The 22,025-nt window shown below is 39.8% G+C and overlaps 1 protein-coding gene across 1 annotated transcript in view; it reads right to left on the bottom strand.

The window, feature by feature from the left end:
- Positions 1-22,025, bottom strand: part of FYB2 (FYN binding protein 2) — a 77,586-nt gene that overhangs the window by 16,472 nt on the left and 39,089 nt on the right. The window contains exons 8-12 of the mRNA XM_020904309.2: positions 21,092-21,251; positions 14,315-14,426; positions 5,802-5,900; positions 3,380-3,408; positions 1,943-2,003 (exon numbers count right to left, since the gene is read on the bottom strand). Coding sequence (XP_020759968.2) covers positions 1,943-2,003; positions 3,380-3,408; positions 5,802-5,900; positions 14,315-14,426; positions 21,092-21,251 — 461 coding nt within the window. The remainder of the gene's footprint in view (positions 1-1,942; positions 2,004-3,379; positions 3,409-5,801; positions 5,901-14,314; positions 14,427-21,091; positions 21,252-22,025) is intronic.

Here is a 22,025-nt window from a genome sequence, read left to right as displayed (position 1 = left end):
TTGCCTGTGTATAAAAGCTTTATCACTACAATATTGTAAAGTAATTAGCTTCCAACTAATAAAAATAAATGGAAAAAATAAAAATTAAAAAAATATAAAGGAAAAAAAAAACTTTATCAAAGTCATTCCTTTAATAATTTCACCCCATTCACAATGGTATCAGTTTTAAAATGCTCTTCTTCATAAGGTTATTATACCTTTATTTCAAAGTATATTACATGTTATTCCCTCAAGATAAACTTTTAAACACCAAATTCTTGACTCATTAGAATGGTACCTGTGAAAGGGTAATTCCCACTCAGTCTGTGATGGCATTATTCCAAGTTTGTTTCTTTCACCAATCAAAAAAGCTTTCAAAATATTCACTTTGAATATGAAGTCTTTCCACCAAAAAGTGTGGCCACATTTTGTTTTCTTACAACTCCAATTTTGTATTCCAGGGCTCTCCTCCATCTCCTGCCAAGTTAACATTTCCTGCTCATAACACCACTTTCCTGATCACGTGACTCATGGTCCAGTGAAGCTTACAAACACACATGTCTTCCATTTACACAGCTGTCCACCTCTCTCCCACAGCAGACCATCCCCACTTCTCTCTCTCAATCCCTGATCTCCAGCTGACAAAAATGTTTCCTATCCTTGGTTGCTTGCTTCAGCTTGGCACAGGCTTTCCGGATCCCCTAAAAATGGAAATGTCTGCCTATTTTGACCTTAAATCATTTTGCAAATTTTTTGAAAGCAGGTCTTTCTTTGTTAACCGATTTAACAAACTATCTTTTGGTATGAGGCCACATGATACATTGGATTAGAAAGCCAAGGCCCCACCTCAGGAAGTTTCCATCTAAGAGGAGGAGACAGGGAAGAAATAAGACCAATACAACTGTGAAAAGAATGTTCTGATAAAAAGAGGTACATAACCCAAAATAGGTAAGCTCAGAGAGCTTTTGCTTCCTGGGGAAAGCAAAATTTGAATTCAGGTTTAAATAGTAAAGGATAAAGTACTCAGCCAAGCAAAAAGCATGGCAAAGTGTGTTATGGGTAGAACAATTCTTTCCTTCTTAAATTCTAACCTTAGAAAGTCTTTCCCCAGATATCTATCTACCCTAAAACGACTGTCAGCCTCCTCTCAACCCACATAGCATATTCCCAGTCTCTTTCGAAATATCCAAAGCAATCAAATTCCTATGTTTAATTATCCATCATTTATTTATCTGTCTCTCCAGTCAGAAAGGAATAGGAATTATAGCTGTCTGTTCACTGCTTTGTACCCAAAACTTAGCACAGTGCCTGGCCCATAGTACCTGCTCAGTAAATATCTGTTGGATGAACTGAAGCAGTTGGGGCAAACATGACAATTTAGACATGCTGAATAGCGTGATGAGTTCAAGGACCACCCAGAGAATACCATATGGATGCAGCACAAGAATAATGTGGAGTGGCAAGTACAGTCGAGGCTGAGAGTTTGCCAGAACTGCATCAATAATGACTTTTATGTTTTCTTAAGCAGTTTGGATTTCATTTGGCCATTGCAGTAATGCAGCTGAGAAACAATCGGTGCTTGCCTGTGGCTGGCAGTGAGGATGGGATGCAGGAACACTTTGATAGGTTTGAGTTGTTTAGGCTTTGAGGACATTGGTTCTGCCAGGCGGTGCTTGCCATCCTCCATAGGAGGTTATTAAATAAGTGTTGTATTGAAAGGAGTTTCAAGCCTATAGATTCAAAGGTAAGAAACAAAGCTCCAGTGAGTTTTGAAACACCTACCACTGTTAGGTCATCGGTATTATTCATTGTTCCCCCTTCCTAGTGGAAGCAATATATTACAACTTGACTTTTCACCCAGTAACCAAGGATCTAAAGAGATGGCCCTCTGACCATAGTTAACAAAACATCAGGAAATGGGTTAAACACCAGCAGAGATGACCAATGCAGTAAATTGACTTACTCTGGCTGTTTTCCGTTTATGGCCACATCATCGTAGATAATAACTTCCTGAGACCTAAGGTCTAGGGTCAAGATAGGATAAAAATAGTCTGTTATTTGATACAGTTTATACAATCTCTGACTTTCCAAATTATACACAATTACTTAATTATCCACATGTATCTCTGAGCCTGTTTTATCAAAATCTGATCATAGACTATAGATAGGCTGAAAGGATCAAGAAACAAAAAAAGAATCCATTTGGGAAAAATTCAGCTGAGGATTAAAAAAGAGATGTCCTGGTATCTCACATGCATAAATATTTATATCAATTTCATTTCATGCAGATTTATTAAAAATATGAGTTGCTGAAAGGATCATTTTAGATTGGGTTCCCATCAACCTGGAACTGGACAAAGACGTTACACTGCTAGAACAAAGGGCTGAATTTCAGGGGAAAAGACCAACTTAATAGACAGTAATGTTGATTTTTCTTCCATGGTTTTTATTTCAAACCATTGACAACTGCTTCTTTATAATAATCTTGTGTAAAATTGAATCTAACTTAGTACATAATCATAATTAGACATTTTCAGTTTAGGCTATTCAAATTCCTTGGTGCTCTCTACATAGAACTCCGTAACATTCAAGTGACTCACCACTTGAACTAGTTAGAAAACTTTTGGCATAATTATTCACAATTCATGTTCAATTATTCATAAATTTGGATGGAGGTAAAATGCATGCCTGTTCTAAGTAGACTTAAAAAAAATAGACCAAGGATTATTTTGGGAGATGTAATTATACCAGGTTTATATAATTATTCGTTATTTACTGCAGCAAACTCATATTTGTGGAATATAAAATACACTCTAAGTGCCAAGTCAGAGTAAAATCAAAGCAGCCACTATCACTGGAGCCCTAACAAACAACAAAACACATGGGCCTCTTACAGAGTGTGATTGAGAGTGAGCACAGTCTATATCAGGCACCGTGCCGATTTGTGCACTATTGCTTTTACAGCGAAGCAAACAATATTCTAGTGACTCACCCTTGATTCAGTTAGTATGCATACTGGAAAGTGTTCATGTTCAAATTACTGTGTCTTAATTCGGGTGAGCTGCCTGTGGTAAAATGTAAAATGCACACACTTTGTGTATTCGGAGACTCGAGTACAAATCCTAGGTCACTAAAATATGGATGTTAGTCCGAGAGTCTTCCTACAAAGGGATAATGCATCTATTTCTTAGATGTTAATGGGCGCCTGGTCTATAGGAGGCACTTGAGAAATGTCACCCATCTTCCCCAAAGTATTATTATGATGTAAAATAGCTTCCTTGATTTTAATGTATCAGTTTTTCATTACATGTGGAATTCAGGGAGGATTACTACTTCTTTCTCAGACTGAAAATGTCAGTGCTGAGTAATTTTGTTCCAGCAATAAGCGAATGTCACTTACCTAAATCAGGCAGCGAAAGGGAAAATGTCCTGTTAATTGACAAAAGACACAAAGGGTTAAGGGAAAAGCCATATTCCGAAATGTTCATTGATACATCTCAAACAACACAGTGATGACTAGGTTTCTTGATTTGGATGCTTTTGGGGGGAAAATGTCAATATGAAGCAAACCTTCCCTGCAGCTTTATTCTGAGCGCCTCTCCCCCTCCTGTAAATGGGCTCATTTACCCCCAGTGATTGTCCTTACCCACTTTCCTAATGGGGCAGCCTCAGGCTCTCTCACAGCCCTTCTCTGTCCATAGGATCCTGTTTCTCCCTTCTAACCCTCCAGGGTGCCAGTCAGATGCATCCACTGTGTGGGACACAAGGTAAGAGAGATGACCCTCTGGAGACGCTGGACAGGTTTAACCAGAGGGGTGACTTAAGGGGAGAATTCCAGGCCAGGTGGAAACAGAAGATGGTAAATGTGCCAAGTAGGGGAGGACACTTGGCTAAGTAGATTGTCCAGTTTTCCTCAAATCTCATAGTTAAGGAGATCATATGGAAGGAAGTATGATGTGGTAGAAAAAAAATTCATGTGTTTTAAGCAGTTCATTTAAACTCAGTCCTATAGGCCTGGGGACAAAAGGTAAACATAGTTCTGTGATATCTTGGTATGTCTCCATGGCAATAATTGAAAATTTAAGGCAAAGAGGCAAATTTTGGCAAAATTTAAGGGGAAAAGATCTTTTCAGACCTTACTAAAAATGGCAGATTTTCCCCTGAATGTAGTGAATTTACCTCTATAGAGGTGTGCAGACACAGAGATTTGGCCTCTCAGGAACAGCTGCAGAGAAGCTTGTGTAGTAGGTTGGACTAGGTAATATGGACCCTTCTTACCCTGAGATTCTCTGACTGTAAGGAAAAGGATTTCTTGTAATAGATCTTACAAGATTTGCACAGGATGTTTGGAAACACAGAAGAGAAACCGGTAATACAGGTTTGGGATTCATGGAATGCATCCCAGAAGGGATAATATTTGACCAAATTTTAAGAGAAAGCTAGAACACTGATAAAGGAAGACAGAGAAGCGCAGATGCATTTCAGACCAATGGATGTCATGGTTAAAAGCAAGGAGGCATGAAACACCAGGGTTTACACATAGGGTATGTGTTATGGGGTAGAGCTGAGAGTAAATCTGAGTAAGATGGAGCTGGACAAGTAGGAAGGGGACTGCCATAATAGTATTTACTTGCAATGAAAAAGGATTGGATATTTGTTCTAAAAGTCATAAACAGTCACTGAATAGTTCTAAGGAAAAGGAAATCACATTTACATGTAAAAAACATCAGCATTCTCACCTGGATTTAATTTCTAAGGGGCTGCAGGCACCATGCTAATAATTTTTGTCAGAAACATCTAACCTGCTAAGTAAGGTATGCCTTTAAGGGTCTCACCAGCCACTAGAACTAGACTCTGTCTTCCATGTTTAGGACTGTTTAGAATTTGTAAACATCATATACTATATAAATATCTTGGTAGATCTAGATCCAACATACAATTAGACTTAAATTCATGTTACTTCAAGGTTTTATAATTGAAAAGAACTTCAAGGTAAAATAACAAATTCCATGTCAATATATACAGTGACCTGGGGCAAATTATTTTACCATCCCCTGCCCTCATAAAATACAGATCTATGTCTATGTTTCTCTCCCTCCCTCTCTTAAGTGCCTTCAGAGATCACGAAATCTCCTATTATATGCTAAAAGAAACTTGGTCCCTATGGATGCAAAGTGGAAGTGACTTGCCCACGGTTGTACACTGAATAAAGGGAAGAGCTGAAACTAGAATCCGGAATCGAGGCGTCGAGTCTCATTCTCCTACCCGTGAATTGTAACCTTCCCAATTCCCATCGGTAATTAGCTAGGGAGAACTTGGAGGGTCCCTTCCAGAGCTAAGACTGAGACACATGGACCATTCAGCTGAAAAGTTCATCTCCCTTCTCCACACACTACCTCTCTCAAGAGAGGCAAATTGGAATATGGAAGTATAGACAAAAACCACTGGAACCTGTAGGACTGAGAAAGCATAAAAGAATGTAATTAATAACGTAATGCTCAGTAGTAACAACAGGAATATATGCCAAGGATGACAAGGAAGTTCCTTTCCTGGACTTTTTAAGACTTTCCCTCTACCTTTGTTCACAATCTTCCCTTGTCAATTTTTTTCAAAAAGGGCATTGTCACTTTCTCACTAGCATGTGTGTGTGTGTGAGTCACTCAAATACTGGCAAGGAGGAGGTAGGTGATACCCAGGGCTGTGGTTTTCGCTTCTGGTACCCCTTTCACTAGAAGGACAGGATGGAGACCATCAGCTGTGTAACTACCAGGCTGGCACTGCTAATCCTCTCCTAGAAAAAGAAATATAAAGGGACTTTTTACCTTATATTTTCTCTTAAATTGATTTTCTTCACTTTAAGTCTATGTTTTTCTTTCTTGAAGAACCTCTGCAGTCTTTTAAGTGATGCTTTTCCATCTGAACTAAGAGGAATCAAAATATAAATAACACATAAACATAAACAAACACATAACACAAAAAAATAAACATATTTACAAACATAAATACTGTTTGAGAGAGTACTGGGGATGGGAAGCTGCTGTAGTAAAAACGATCAGAGACTTCAGCCTCATTACTATTAATAAAACACACCCACTCAAGGAAGAGCAGGAAAATGCCTTGTCAACCCCTATGTTCTTTTTTTAGATGCTGATAGGAATTAGCACATACCAGCTATGAAGGAAATTATTATATTTCAGTACAAACTTTCACCTACTCCAAATGGTCTTTATTTTATAGAGTTTATGGAGCAAAGTCTTCCTTTTAGAAGTCATGGCTCAGGAACTCATACGTTAGTGAAATTCTTGGCTCCTGAAATTCATATCACTGATCTTTAACTTATGGGATGATAATATAACAGTGATGCCACATTGGCTGCCTGCTTGATGATTAAAATTTTTCCAAATATATCCTGATTTTCAGGGGTGGGGGAAGGGTTAGAGAAAGTGGATGATACACCCACATCATCCCACCCAGCATAAATGCCCTATTTTCCTTTCAACCTTCAAACTTCTTGCTTTTGACTGCTGCTATTTTCCTTCCCACAATGTGCCCCTAATAACTGAATTTGATTAATAATCCTCATTTGAGCAAATATTGATAACACTGAATTATTACATATTAAATTAAGCCCCAATCCCAGAGATAGCCTCATTAGCTTGAAAAGACACAGGTAAATCATAACCATTGATTTCTTCCTGGAAAAAAACTGAAGCATTTTATTGCTTTTCATTTATTCTTTCTCACTTACTCCCTAATGCAATATCAAAGTCTTCTACTTGGGGAGATGTACATTTTCTCAAAAGAAAAAGCAACATGCTTAAAAATTATTATATGATTATATACAATTACAAATACCCTACTGTTAACAGTATTTTATTACAACAGCTTATCTCCACTCTCTATGAAAATTTTCCCTAAAGATGGGGTGGGTAGTGATAGAGGTCATTTCTTAAACTTCGGTTTTCCTAGACTAGCAGGAAATACCCTTATGTATGAAGTCAACAAAAAGAGACACTTGCTCTATCTTTGGGTAGTTGCTCTTTGTTTTGTAGACATCTTCATACATTTCTTCACTATTTTCTTTTGAAATTAAAAAATATTTATAATGGTAGTGATACAGATTCATACTTGACACAAAATTATGGATACCTACCAGGTGCTGGGTACTCTGATCTTTTGTTTGTGAAATAGTTTTTATGGAAACATAGGCACATGTCTTTACAAGCAGGTGGTAAAATTCAATAAACTCTATAAAGTGTGTATAAACAAAACAAATATTTGCTTCTACCCTGTTTCCAAGTTTGTTCTCATTTAGTGAGAGAAAGTTAATTTATTAACAGATTCCTTCCTTGGCCCTCCCCCTTTGCATATTTTACATATAACAATCAGTCTACTAAGCACCAGACATTGTGCTAAATGATGGAGAAGTAATGGAGACAACCAGACACATCTTGAACAATCTTCCTCCTCATAGCATGGCTTTCACCTAATCCAACACATAGGCTTAAAATACACAGATATACTTTGAATCTACCCTGGCAATGGAGGATTTTCAAGTTCAAAACTTGATTCACATTGAGTTTAGGAGAGTCACTTAACTTCTCTATGCCTCAATTTCCTTTTTTAAAAATGAGAGTACTGTGTTTAATGCTCTCTAGACTGCTTCTCCATCTATGCATTCTAAGAAGGACAAAACAAAAAAACAGTAGCATTTGATTATCCCTCCTCCATTACCTTTTTATTCATTTAAAAATATTTTTTTAATATCTTAACATGTGCCTGGCATTATGACATGGGTCAGGAAAAATGGTAAGTGCAAAGAAGAAAATCATCTAAGAGGGAAGACAACTAATAAAGAATCACATAAATATAGAATTATTAATAACTCTGACAAGTGCTATTAAAGAAAGGGTAATGGTAATACTATAAGACTACATACCTAGAGAATATTCCCTAGGGAATAATGATTGAGCTGAGATCAGAAGAAATATTAAGAGTCACTTAAAGGGGGCACAGAAGAGGAAGGAACATTCCAGGAAGAGGGAGTAGCATATGCAAACACTCTGCAGTGGGAGCTTAGCAAGTCAGAGAAGTTAAAAGGTCACCATGACTGCATCTCAAAGATGAAGACTGAGTATGTGTGAGAAGAGGCTGGAGGGGTAGAGAGGGACACTCAAGTCCTCTATACCATGTTAAGGTCAATTGTAAAAGCATTGGGAATATACTACAAAGCTACATTAATCAAAGTGTATGGTACTGGCACAAAAACAGACACACAGATCAATTGAACAGAATTGGAAGCTGAAAAACAAACCCACACACTTATGGTCCATTAATTGATGATGAAGAAGGCAAGAATATACAATGGAGAAAAGACAGTCTTTTCAATAAGTGGTGCTGAGAAAACCAGAAGAAAACATAGGCTCTTTGACATAAGTCTAAGGAATGTATTTTTGGATCTGTCTCCTCAGGAAAGGGAAACAAAAGCAAAAACAAACAAATGGGAGCTAATCAAACTTAAAAGCTTTTGCATGGCAAAGAGAAACATTAACAAAACAAAAAGACCACCTACTAAATGGAAAAAGATATTTGCAAATGATATGTCTGATAAGGGATTAATATCCAAAATATATAACAAGCATTTACAACTCAATATCAAAAAAAAAAAAAGGCAGCCCAATTAAAAATGAACAGAAGGCCTAAATGGACATCTTTGCAAAGGAGACAAACAGATAGCCAATAGGCACAAGAAAAGATGCTCAGTATCACTGATCATCAAGGAAATGCAAATCAAAAGCACAGTGAGATATCACCTCACATCAGTCAGAATGGCTATTGTTAAAAAGATGGCAAAAGATGTTGGTGAGGATGTGGAGGAAAGGGAACCCTCACACTGTTGGTGGGAATGTAAATTGCTACCACTACTATGGAAAACAGTATGAATTTCCTCAAAAAATTGAAATTAAAACTGTTGTAGAATCCAGCAATTCCACTTGGGTATATATCTGAAGAAGATGAAGACACCTAATTCAAAAAGATATACGGACCCTAATGTTCATAGCAACATTATTTACAATGGCCAAGATACAGAAGCAACCTCAGAATCCATAAACAGATGAATGGATAAAGAAGATGTACGGTACACACATACACATAAGAATACTAAGCCATTAAAAAGAATGAAATTTTGCCATTTTCAGCAACAGGGATGAACTTGGAGAATATTATGCTTAAACATACAGAGAAAGACAAATACTGTATGTTTTCACTTACATGTGCAATCTTTGAAATAAAAAGTAAAAGAATGAAACAGACTTGCAGATACAGAGAACCAATGGTTACCAACCTGCCTGTAAGTGTTGGAGGGTCTCCAGTAGAGGTGTGAGTCTGCAATGAGCTGCCACAGGGACAGGGGCACTGGCAGCGGCGGTCCTGGGCAGCACGCTGTGTGGCATAGATTCTCTTGGGGGAGGTCACCATTAGCCCTACCTTAGAGCTGCTGGATGGGTGACCCACAAACTGGAGAACAAGTATAACAAAGTGCTCTTACTGTTGAAGGTTCTAGGCACCACATCAGACTTCCCGACCTGGGGATCTGGCAAAGGGACTGGAAATCCCCAGGGAATCTGAAGGTCAGCAGGATTTGATTATAGAACTTCCACAGGATTGGGGGAAACAGGGACTCTTGGAGGGCATAAACAAAACCTTGTGTGCACCAGGACCCAAGGGAAAGGAGCAGTACCCCATAAGAGACTAAGCCAGACCTGCCTGTGAAGTGTTTGGGGGTCTCCTGCAGAGGCATGACTTGCGATGGGGTCAGCGGCAGCAGCAGTACTGGGAGGCGTGGTGTGTTGCCATAAGTCCTCTTGGAGGATGTCGCCATTAGCCCTACCATAGAGCCTCTAGCTCTAACATAGAGATTGCAGTCTCCCAGGACTGGGTCACCTCAGGCCAAACAACTAACAGGGAAGGAGCACAGCCCCACCCCTTAGCAGAAAACTGGATTAAAGATTTACTGAACAGGGCCCTGCCCACCCGAGCAAGACCCAGTTTCCCCAACAGCCTGTCCCTCCCATCAGGAAGCTTGCACAAGCCTCTCATCCATCAGAGGGCAGACAGAAGAAGAACTATAATCCCATGGCCTCCAGAACAAAAACCACAATCACAGAAAACTAACCAAAACAATCACATGGATCACAGACTTGTGTAACTCAATGAAACTATGAGACATGCCATTCAGGGCCACCCAAGACAGGTCATGGTGGAGAGTTCTGACAAAATGTGGTCAACTGGAGAAGGGAATGGCAAACCAGTATTCTTGCCTTGAGCACCCTCATGAACAGTATGAAAAGGCAAAAAGATATGACAGCAGAAGACGAGTCCCCCAGGTCGGTAGGTGTCCAATATGCTACTGGGGAATAGTGGAGAAATAGCTCCAGAAAGAATGAAGAAGCTGAGCCAAAGTGGAAATGATCCCCAGTTGTGGATGTGTCTGGTGGTGAAAGTAAAGTCAAATGCTGTGAAAAACAATTTGCATAGGAACCTGGAATGTTAGGTCCATGAATCAAGGTAAATTGGATGTGGTCAAATAGGATATGGCAAGAGTAAACATTGATGTTTTAGGAATCAGTGAACTAAAATGGATGGGAATGGGTGAATTTAATTCAGATGACCATTATATCTACTACTGTGGGCAAGAATTCTTGAGAAGAAATGAAGTACCCCTCATAGTCAAGAAAAATAGTCCAAAATGCATTACTTGCATGCAACCTCAAAAATGACAGAATGATTTCAGTTCATTTCCAAGGCAAGCCATTCAACATCACAGTAATCCAAGTCTATGCCCCAACCACTGATGCTGAAAAGCTGAAGTTGCATGGTTCTATGAAGACCTACAAGACTTCTGGAATTAATACCCCCAAAAGATGTCCTTTTCATCATAGAGGATTGGAATGCAAAAGTAGAAAGTCAAGAGATACCTGGAGTAACATTCAACTTTGATCTTGGAGTACAAACTGAAGCAGGGCAAAGACTAAAGGAGTTTTGCCAAGAGAATGCACTGGTCATAGCAAACACCCTCTTCCAACAACACAAGTGAAGGCTCTACACATGGACATCACCGGATGGTGAATACCAAAATCAGATTGATTATATTCTTTGCAGCCAAAGATGGAGACGTTCTATATAGTCAGCAAAAACAAGACCTAGTGCTGACTGTGACTCAGATCATGAACTCCTTATTGCAAAATTCAGGCTTAAATTGAAGAAAGTAGGGAAAACCACTCGACCATTCAGGTATGATCTAAATCAAATCCCTTATGATTATACAGTGAAAGTGATAAATAGATTCAAGGGATTAGATTTGATAGAGTACCTGAAGAAATATGGATGGAGGTTCATAATTTTGTGCAGGAAGTGGTGACCAAAACCACCCCAAGGAAAAAGAACTGAAACAAGGCAAAATGGTTTCCTGAGGAGGCCTTACAAATAGCTGAGAAGAGAAGAGAAGTGGAAGGCAAAGAAGAAAGGGAAGGATACACCCAACTGAACTCAGAGTTCCAGAGAACAGCAGGAAGAGATAAGAAAGCCTTCTTAAGTGAATAATGCAAAGATATAGAGGAAAACGATAGAATGGGAAAGACTAGAAATCTCTTCAGGAAAATTATATACCAAGGGAACATTTCATGCAAAGATGGGGCACAATAAAGGACAGAAATATCAAGGACCTAATAGAAGCAGAAGAGATTAAGAAGTGCAAGAATACACAGAAGAACTGTATAAAAAAGTTCTTAATGACCTAGATAACCATGGTGGTGTGGTCACTCACCTAGAGCCAAACATCCAGGAGTGTGAAGTCAAGTGGACCTTAGGAAGCATTACTACGAACAAAGCTAGACATGATAGAATTCCAGTTGAGTTATTTCAAATCCTAAAAGATGAGTTGTGAAAGTGCACTTAATATGCCAGCAAATTTGGAACTCAGAAGTGGCTACAAGATTGGAAAAGGTCAGTTTTCATTCCTATCCCAAAGAAGGGCAATGCCAAAGAATGTTCAAACTACCACACAATTGTGCTTATTTCACATGCTAGCAAGGTCATGCTCAATATCTTTCTAGCTAGGTTTAAACAGTATGTGAACTGAGAACTTCCAAATGTTCAAACTGGATTTAGAAAAGGCAGGGGAAACAGAGTTCAAACTGCCAACATTGTTGGATTATAGAAAAAGCAAGAGAACTTCAGAAAAATATCTACTTTTGCTTCGTTAACTATGTTAAAGCCTTTGATTGTGTGGATCACAACAAACTGTGGGAAAATCTTAAAGAGATGGAAATACCAGACCACCTTACATGCTTCCTGAGAAACTTGCATGCAGGTCAAGAAGCAACAGTTAGAACTGGACATGGAACAATAGACTGGTTCAAAAATGGGACAGGAGTACATCAAGGCTGTATATTGTCACGCAGCTTATTTAACTTCTGTGCTGAGTACATCATGTGAAATGCTGGGCTGGATGAACCACAAACTGGAATCAAGATTGCTTGGAGAAATATCAACAACCTCAGGTATGCAGATACTACCCTAAAGGCAGAAAAATGAAGAGAAACTAAAGAGCCTCTTGGTGAAGGTTGAAAGAGGAGAGTGAAAAAGGTGACAAACTCAGCACTCAAAAAACTATAATTATGGACTCCAGTGCCATCATTTCATGGCAAACAGATGGGGAAAAGTGGAAACAGTGGCAGATTTTCTTTTCTTGGGCTGCAAAATCACTGAGGATGGTGATTGCAGCCATGAAATTATAAAATGACACTTGCTCCTTGGAAGAAAAGCTGTGACAAACCTAGAAATCATATTAAAAAGCAGAGACATCACTTTGCTGACAAAGGTCAGTACAGTCAAAGCTATGATTTTCCAGTAGTTATGTATGGATGTGAGAAAAGTGAAGTCGCTCAGTCATGTCCGACTCTTTGCGACTCCATGGACACCAGGCTCCTCCGTCCATGGGATCTTCTAGGCAAGAGTACTGGAGTGGATTGCCATTCCCTTCTCCAGGGAATCTTCCCAACCCAGGGATTGAATCCAGGTCTCCTGCATTGTAGACAGATGCTTTACTGTCTGAGCTACCAGGGATGTGAGAGTTGGACCATAAAGAAGGCTGAATGCTGAGGGATTGATGGTTTCAAACTGTGGTGCTGGAGAAGATTCTTGAGAGTCCCTTGGACAGCAAGGAGATCAAACCAGTCAATCCTAAAGGAAATCAACCCTGAATATTCATTGGAAGGACTGATGCTGAAGCTCCAATACTTTGGCCACCTGATGCAGAGTTGACTCATTGGGAAAGACCCTGATGCTGGGAAAGATTGAGGGCAGGAGGAGAAGGGAGTGACAGAGGATGAGATGGTTGGATGGCATCACTGACTCAATGGACATGAGTTGGGGCAAACTCTGGGATATAGTGAAGGACAGGGAAGCCTGATGTGCTGCAGTCCACAGTGTTGCAAAGAGTTGGACACAACATAGTGAATGAAGAGCAATAACAGTGGTTACCAGAGGGAAGAAGAGGGGAGGAAGGGGCAGGCTGGGGAGGATTGGAAGAGCATTAAGGTATACAAACTGCTAGCTACAAAATAAACAAGATATAAGATAAAGGATATAATATATAGCACAGGGACTATGACCAATATTTTATAATAACTTTAAGTGGAGTATAATCTATAAAAATATTGAATATACTGTGTTGTACACTTGAAACTAACATTGTGAATCAACTATACTTCAATTAAGAACATTGAGAATCCATAGAAGTGTTTTAAATAAAACATATTCTATCATCAGTCTTGGATTGTGAGGATCAGAAAATTTCATACCAAAGTTGCTTCCTTGTCACAGAACACCCATTACCAGAATCTTCCTGATTCTAAAGGCACCTATTCACACATACCTTGAACCACTTCTATTAGTTTATCATCACTTCGCCCAAATGGCATTAATACAAGTATATAAATATTAGATACCTTATTACTAATGTGCCACAGAAACTCAGCAATTCCTACTGACAGTTTCAAATATCTTCTTATACTTACCATTATGTGAGATAAATGAGTTAGAGAAATCCGACTTTGCTCTATGGGGAGAAAAAATACAAAGACCACTGACCTATAGTGTTGTAATTTTTTTTTTGGCCGTGCCAGCATTTGTGATCTTAGTTCCCTGACCAGGAATCAAACCCATGCCCCTTGCATTGGAAGCATGGAGTCTTATCCACTTGGCCACCAGAGAAGTCCATGTATTTTAAAGTCTCAGCACATTCATTTCGCTGCAGGGCTGAAATGCTTACCTCCTACTCCCAGAGCACTCAACATCATCATAGTTCTCTGAAGTGGAATTTGGCTTAATGGCTCCTTGGCCTTGGGTTTCTTTATTCATCTCCAAGGCCTTCACATAACCACCTGCAAGGAAAACAGAGGACCCCCGAGAATATTTTATCAACCACTCTCCTAAATGCATTCACGTACATCAAGAATAGAAAAAGTCATATTAAATATGCTAACACTGGATTATAACTTTGGTTTGGATGATCCTGTGGCAAACCACTTCACCTTACTGAGCCTCAGTTGTGGTTCTCTCAAGCTGGGATAATGATGGTAACCCCTACTCTTAGATGACTGTGGCAAGGATTAATACATTTTCATGAACGGTGCTAATTGCCCAGTAAGCCAATGACCCCTCCTCCTTCCTGGAGGGTTCTTCCTCTAATCCCCAACCTTGAATGCTGATGTCTGCCAAGGTACAGCCCCTGGGGTTTCTCTTCCTACATTTAGATGCCTTTATCTAGTTTTGGAGCATTTTTTTTTCCTTAAAGTAAAATTTCTTAGGTTGATTGAGTACATGCCAACATTTATTATTCATTAATGATAGCAACAGCGAGATAGTATGCCAGGTTGAAAAATGTCTAGGGATTGTTTGCACAAGTAGCTAGCCTGTTAACTGCAGAAGCTGGTTTATTTCACAGGGCTGTAAACTTGTCATAGCCATAAAACTGCCACCTTTTTATCAGTTGGCATAGGTTAATATTTAGAGCATTGGTGATTCAGAACCATTTTCAGATATGAACTATTAATCAGAAATAAGTAGTAATATATCTGATAAACAGCAACAGGCACATTGAATTTTGTCTGTTAATTAAAAGCACCAGACAACAAGATTTTATCTTCTGATAAGAAGTCAATTAGCACATCAGCCCCAAACCATCTCAATGAATGTCAGCTCCCAGAGGCACAAAGGCCCTGCTTTTCCTTACAGAGTTATCAGTAAGTTTCTCTAGCAAAAATATTTTTTAAAAATGAAGAATCCACTTATTTTTTTAACTTTTAATTTTATAAACAAAGATGCTCGTATTTCAGGATTTTTTTTCTTTCTTAATCTTTCCTTTTGGCTGAAGCAAAATTTTATGGCTTCATTTTAAAAACATAAACAAAGAAGAAAGTGAAGTCGCTCAGTCGTGTCCAACTCTTTGCAACCCCATGGACTGTAGTCTACCAGACTCCTCTATCCACGGCATTTTCCAGGCAAGAGTACTGGAGTGGGTTGCATTTCCTCCTCCAGGGGATCTTCCCAACCCAGGGATCGAACCAGGGTCTCCCGCACTGCAGGCTGATGCTTTATTGTCTGAGCCATGAGGGAAGCCTTAAAAAAACATAGACAACTCCCAAATTTACATCTCTAACCTAGACATCTCTCTCATGAGTTCTAGATACCTCATCACCCTTCACACTGCTTCCATTTGGTTGTCTCAACATATTACGTTCCAAACCAAACTCTTTACTTTCTGCAAATGTGCTCATCCTGAAGTCGGCCTCATCTCAATGATGAGTGGCAACCCACCTTTTCTAGCTGCTCAGGTCCAAAACCTTGAAGACATCCTTGACTCCTGTCTTATATCCCACCTCCAATCACAGTTATCCATCAGCTTGACTTTCACATTTATATCCTGAATCCAAAAATACACATCTCAACTCAACCATGGTACCCTCCTCCAAGCTACCATTGTCTTTCACTTAAATTATTGCAACAAACTCATAACAGGTCCCAGGTTCTTCCTCTACATTCTTCTTTCAAGACAGCAGCCAAGATGATTCTTTAAAATACAAGTCAGATCATTTCTGTTCTTGTGCTCAAAACCTTTCACTGTTGTTGTTTTTTAAATATTACTTAGAATAAATGCCAATGTTCTTCTAATGGTCTACAAGTGCCCCTTGTCCTTTATTATATCTCTGACCTCATCTCCTACCACAGTCTCCTTCATCACTGCTCCAGCCACACCAGCCTCCTTGCTATTCTACCAGCACATCAAATAGGCTCTTGCCCAGGATAGCTGCGTTCCTTCCCCCCTCTCCCTAGAGCTTACTGGATAGATATGGCTCTGTTCTTCATCTACTTTGTGTCTTTGAGGTCATCTGTCAGCCCTTTAAAACTACAACATCCACTTCCTCTATCTACTTCCCCAATTCTTTTTTGCTTTATTATTTTTTCTATATTTATTAAAATTCCACATAGTGAATATTTTATTATTTATAAATTTATCATCTGTCTCCTCTGATCAGAATGCAACCTCCATAATTTTTGTCTGGTTTGTTTACTGGTATATCCCCAACACCTAGAACAATTCTGGGGACATAAAAGGCCCTTAAATATTTTTAATATTGAATGATTTGAATGCAAAGAATTGATGCTTTTGAACTATGGTGTTGGAGAAGACTCTTGAGAGTCCCTCAGACTGCAAGGAGATCCAACCAGTCCATCCTAAGGGAGATCAGTCCTGAGTGTTCATTGGAAGGACTGATATTGAAGCTGAAACTCCAATACTTTGGCCACCTGATGCAAAGAGTTGACTCATTGGATAAGACCCTGATGCTGGGAAAGATTGAGGGCAGGAGGAGAAGGGGACGACAGAGGATGAGATGGTTGGATGGCGTCACTGTCTCAATGGACATGGGTTTGGGTGGACTCTGGGAGTTGGTGATGGACAGGGAGGCCTGGCATGTGTGGTTCATGGGGTTGCAAAGAGTCAGACATGACTGAGCGACTGAACTGAATTGAATGCATATGTCCTGTGATGAGAGAGTTTTATGCTTATAGTATTTACTGATATTTTGAAATATATATTTAGCGTTTTATTACATACATTTTATTTGTTCTGGTTTTCCCTCATTTTCCTTGTGTTTGACTAAGATTTCTTCTCTTTTTCTTCATCCTGTTTTTCTTGTTTGTTTGGAAAGTACACATTCTGTGTCTGTCTTTTACTTTAGTAAAATTACAGCATGACAGAGAGGAAAGGACACAAATCATGAGCAGAGCTCAGTAAATTTCCCACAGTGAGTATGAGAGTCAGGTCTGCTAACAGATTTTTCCCTTTGCCCAGCACCAGGAGCAAATGAGCAAATTTCCTTCTGCTCCCTGGGGTTTGTCTTTAATGTTCTTTTTTTTTTTTTTTTAATGGAAGGAAGGAGTTTTTTTTATTTTGTTCATTTTTTTCGAAAGAGACCTATCTGTATAGAAGGAATTAGAAAAACAACTGTATTTTTTTTTCCCTCAAAACTTTCCTGTTTTCATGCCCACTCTCCTTGACTAAGCATTTTGTGCTCCTCATCACAAGTATTGCAGAGAACTATTCAGGGTGGTTAGCACAAGTTTATTACAGACTCCCTTTGTGCTTTAGCTGGTAAAGAATTCGCCTGCAATGTGGGAGACCTGGGTTCGATCCCTGGGTGGGGAAGATCCCCTGGAGAAGGGAATGGCAACCCACTCCAGTATTCTGGCCTGGACAATTCCATGAACTGTATGGTCCATGGGGTCACAAAGAGTCGGACATGACTGAGCGACCTTCACTTCACTTCACTTCGCTTCACAGATTACTCAGAAGAATTTTCTTCAGACTGTTTTCAACATAGTGTAATCCCGAAATCTGTAGTAACTCTTCAAGGACAATACATAATTGCTTGAAAATGGCTTTCAGCCCCACGTTTAGGCCTCTCCTTTAACTCTTATTTACTTCAGCTTGTTTTCCTCCCTTTCCGCCCTTCCATTTTTTTTCTGTAGTCCAAATTAGTCTATCCATTTTTCATCTAAAGATGTGATTTTTGATTCAGTACTGCCTCTGTGCTTTCTCATGTGTCATTTATCTCATCAGAAATGTCTATATTTGTCCTATTTCTTAATTTTTAAAAATTTTTTTATGGTTTAAGAGAATATGAGGTCTATTCTTGTAAATTTATAAGTACTGAATATAGTATTGTTAACAATAGGCATAGTGCTATCCGTTCTATGTGGACATAATTCTTTGAGGTCCCAACTTTATATAGGAGTCCCCTACTGTATGGGCTTCCCTGGTGGCTCAGTGTTAAAGAATCCACCTGCCAATGCAGGAGACACAGGTTTGATCCCTGGGTCAGGAAGATATCCCTGAAGGAGGAAAAGGCAACCCACTCCAGTATTCTTGCCTGGAGAATCCCATGGACAGAGGAGCCTCGTGAGGTGCAGTCCATGGGGTCACAAAAGAGTCAGATATGACTGGGCATGCACACATGCATGCTCCTACTATACACTCACTTTAGGCAGGCCCTGGGATATAGCTCCTGTCCTCTGCACACCATGCAGTCAAAACAGGAGAACAAAAGATTCAGTGAAAGGCCTCAGGGCAAGAGCAGCTTTGGTGCTCACTCATTTCTCAGGGTTCCTGGTTCCTGCAGGCATATGGATACTTCTTTTTAAGTCGATTCTGTGATGCTTTAATGAATTGTCCACCCCCCAAATTTTCTTCTTCACTTTGTTTTAGTCAGAAGAATCATTAAGATTGTCAGATCTACCATACTCCCTCACTGAAGTCTGATTTATTATTTCATTCTTTCCTTTAACAAAGTTTTGTTGGTTGCAGGTTGCAGAGATACAGAGAAAAATGTCAAATGGTCTCTGACCCCAAGGTGTTCACAGTGAACCATGGGAAACAAGTGTGTACACCATGAGTTATAAAGTAAAGCATGATGTAATTGTTTTAGAAAAGCAAATGAGCAAAGAGAACTGACAGTTATTTAGCAATGAACCAGATACTTTATATGCACTGACAAAGAGCCCTGGGAAATAAATAGTACTGTCCCCATGTGTACATAAAAGTAAGTGAACTTCCCAGGGTTGTAGGATTAATACATAGTGGTTTTGGGTCCCAGAAATGCTTGAATCTAAAAAAAGCAAATACAATCACTTTTCTGACAAAGGTCAGTATGGACAAAGCTATAGTTTTTCCAGTAGTCATGTACAGATGTAAGAGGTGGATCTCATAAAGAAGGCTGAATACAGAAGAATTTAAGCTTTTGAATGATGCTGGAGAAGACTCTTGAGAGTCCCGTGGAAAGCAAGAAGATCAAACCAGTCAATCCTAAAGGAAATCAATATTAAATATTCATTGGAAGGACTGATGCTGAAGCCCCAATACTTTGGCCACCTTGCAAAGAGAAGATTTGCTGGAAAAGACCCTAATGCTGGGAAAGATTGAGGGCAGGAGGAGAAGGGGATGACAGAGGATGAGATAGTTGCATGACATCACTGACTCAATGGATGTGAGTTTAGCAAACTCTGGGAGATAGTGAAGGACAGGGAAGGATCGCATGCTGCAGTTCATGGGGTCGCAAAGAGTATGACACGACTTAGTGACTGAAGAATGAAAACCTAATATGGAAAACTGGTCATTCCTTTGCTGTTTTGGTGTCCTGGAAACAGAGAGGAGTGAGCAATTATGGTCCCTGAAGAGTGGGAAAGTGGAGTATAGATGTAAGGAAGGTAAGGAGGGCCTCACAAGAACTGATTTTGGAGATAGATCCTGAAAGATGGCTAAGACATCAGCAGCTAGAGGGTGGGCAGAAAGGCATTTCAGACACAGGAAAGAGTTCAGCAAAGTGATGGGGCACTTAAGCACATGACACAGTCAGTTAACTTAGAACAAACAGTGTGCAGGGAAGGAGGCGCATGGCAGGGATATAGTGAGTCAATCTTATGATTGTAATATATTCTCATAACTTTGATTGTAACACGTTATGACATGTCAGTGGTTTGCCGTGGCTTAATGGACTGGAGTAGACATCTGTTTTGTCTATCCAGTGTCTACTTTTTTCCCTGTGATAACCGCTCTTAACTTGTGAAATCCTTCAATCTGAAATGATACTGTTTTGATAGAACTAATTCTGCCTCCAGCTCCGGATGTGAATTTATGACATAGGCCTGGGTCAGTCAGAGCATCCTATCCCACATTCATGATGATTGGATCGAGATTGGCTGGTGACACAATCAAGCCAGTAAGACTCAAATCTGGGCCTTTTCTTGAAACAGTTGAGAGGATAACCACTTCCAGATTTCTGTTGGGGTTCCTAAGAGGATAGATAGCATGTAAATCTGTCACTTCCAGGTGCCAACTTGTCTCCACAAGGGTAGAGTTGCTTGAAGATGAAGCCAAGAGGGAAGGGGACAAAGCCAGGAGCAAAAAAAGGAACACTGATGCTGTCTGTGTCCCTGAGTCCAGCCTTGTCCAGACCGTCTGCTAGGTGAGCCTCCTTCTCCTCTTCTGCTTAACACAGTATGATTTCACTACAGTTACTTGCAATCACGAGTTTTGACTCACATGAAGATAAAATTCAACCTGAATAAAGTCAAATAATAGTATCATACTATGTCATCAATGTGTCAATGTCTTGTGTCTACAAAAAAGAACAGGTTTTGGGAGATTAAGAAGAAATGAGTAAACATTCAACTGTGTACCTATTACGCAAAATACTGTCAGATTTGGTCCATGCCAAACCCCAGTGATATCTATATTATAATCCCTTTTTATAAATGAAGAAGTTGAGGAATATGAAGGATTATGTTACACAGCGAATAAGTATAAGAGCCTTTATTTGAACTCAGGCCTTCTATCTCTAAATCTAGTACAGCTGCCTCACTCAGGCAAGTGACCTGATGTATAATAGATGCTACGTGAATATTTATAAAATCAATTAAAATCTTGGTCACGCACAGCTTTAAAATAATTCAGTAAGGGTAAAAAGAACCAGGAAAAAATGAAACTCACAGTAGTCTACGGAATGCCCGGCCAGCTGGAAGTCCTTAGGGCAAGCCTCCACCCGGATGATGTCCATCGCAGCATCCTGCTTTCTGGCCGGCATGGTTCTCCCACCTCTGTGGTCTTCTGCCATCTGGGTTTTCCCAGGTATCTCTTCATAGATATCCACCTAAACTCAAGCAACAAGGACAGTCCGGCACTGTTTTGACTTAGCTATTGGCTTTTTGCTTACTAATGCTGTTCTGTATTCATTCATTCCTCCCAGCTAGCCATTGTTTGTTGTTTTATTTAACACAATCTCATTTCTCTAAGTTTCACAAGGGCACATACAATGTCTTTTGTTCCCCTCTGAATAGCCATAGATGTCTGGCTCGGAGGCAGGCCCACAGGATGCAATCAGGCTATAATGACAGACTAACCATGGAATAGGCTCTTAATATATCTTATCTTACTTGATCTTCATGACATCTTATTCAAAAAATACCATGATTTCCCTTGATAAAGAATTTAGAAAGGTTAAATAACTGGCCTCTGGTCTCACAGCTAGTCATCTGCCCCGGCAGGACTGGATCCCAGAGCCCTGTGCTCTTGGCTACCAGGGATTCACTGAAAAAGGGCGCATCCAGGTTTTGCTCTTTCGTGGTCAGTATCCTCAGTCATATCAGATCTCTCTGGTGGCTCAATGGTCAAGAATATACCTGCAGTGCAGAAGCTGCAGGAGATGTGGGTTCAATCCCTGAGTCAGAAAGATTCCCTAGAGGAGGACATGGCAACCCACTATAGTATTCTGGAGGATCCCACGGACAGAAGAGCCTGACGGGCCACAGTCCACAGGGTTGCACAGAGTCGGACACAACTGACCGACTGAGCGTGCACACATCCTTAATCATGATCCTCTGCTGCCTTTCTCATCATGAAACGTCCCGATAAACCCCTTCCTGAT

This window comes from Odocoileus virginianus, chromosome 5, assembly GCF_023699985.2.
Source record: "Odocoileus virginianus isolate 20LAN1187 ecotype Illinois chromosome 5, Ovbor_1.2, whole genome shotgun sequence".
In the NCBI taxonomy this organism is placed as follows: domain Eukaryota; kingdom Metazoa; phylum Chordata; class Mammalia; order Artiodactyla; family Cervidae; genus Odocoileus; species Odocoileus virginianus.
The sequence above is the reverse complement of the archived record's forward strand: the minus strand, read 5'-3'. Positions and strand labels throughout refer to the sequence as shown.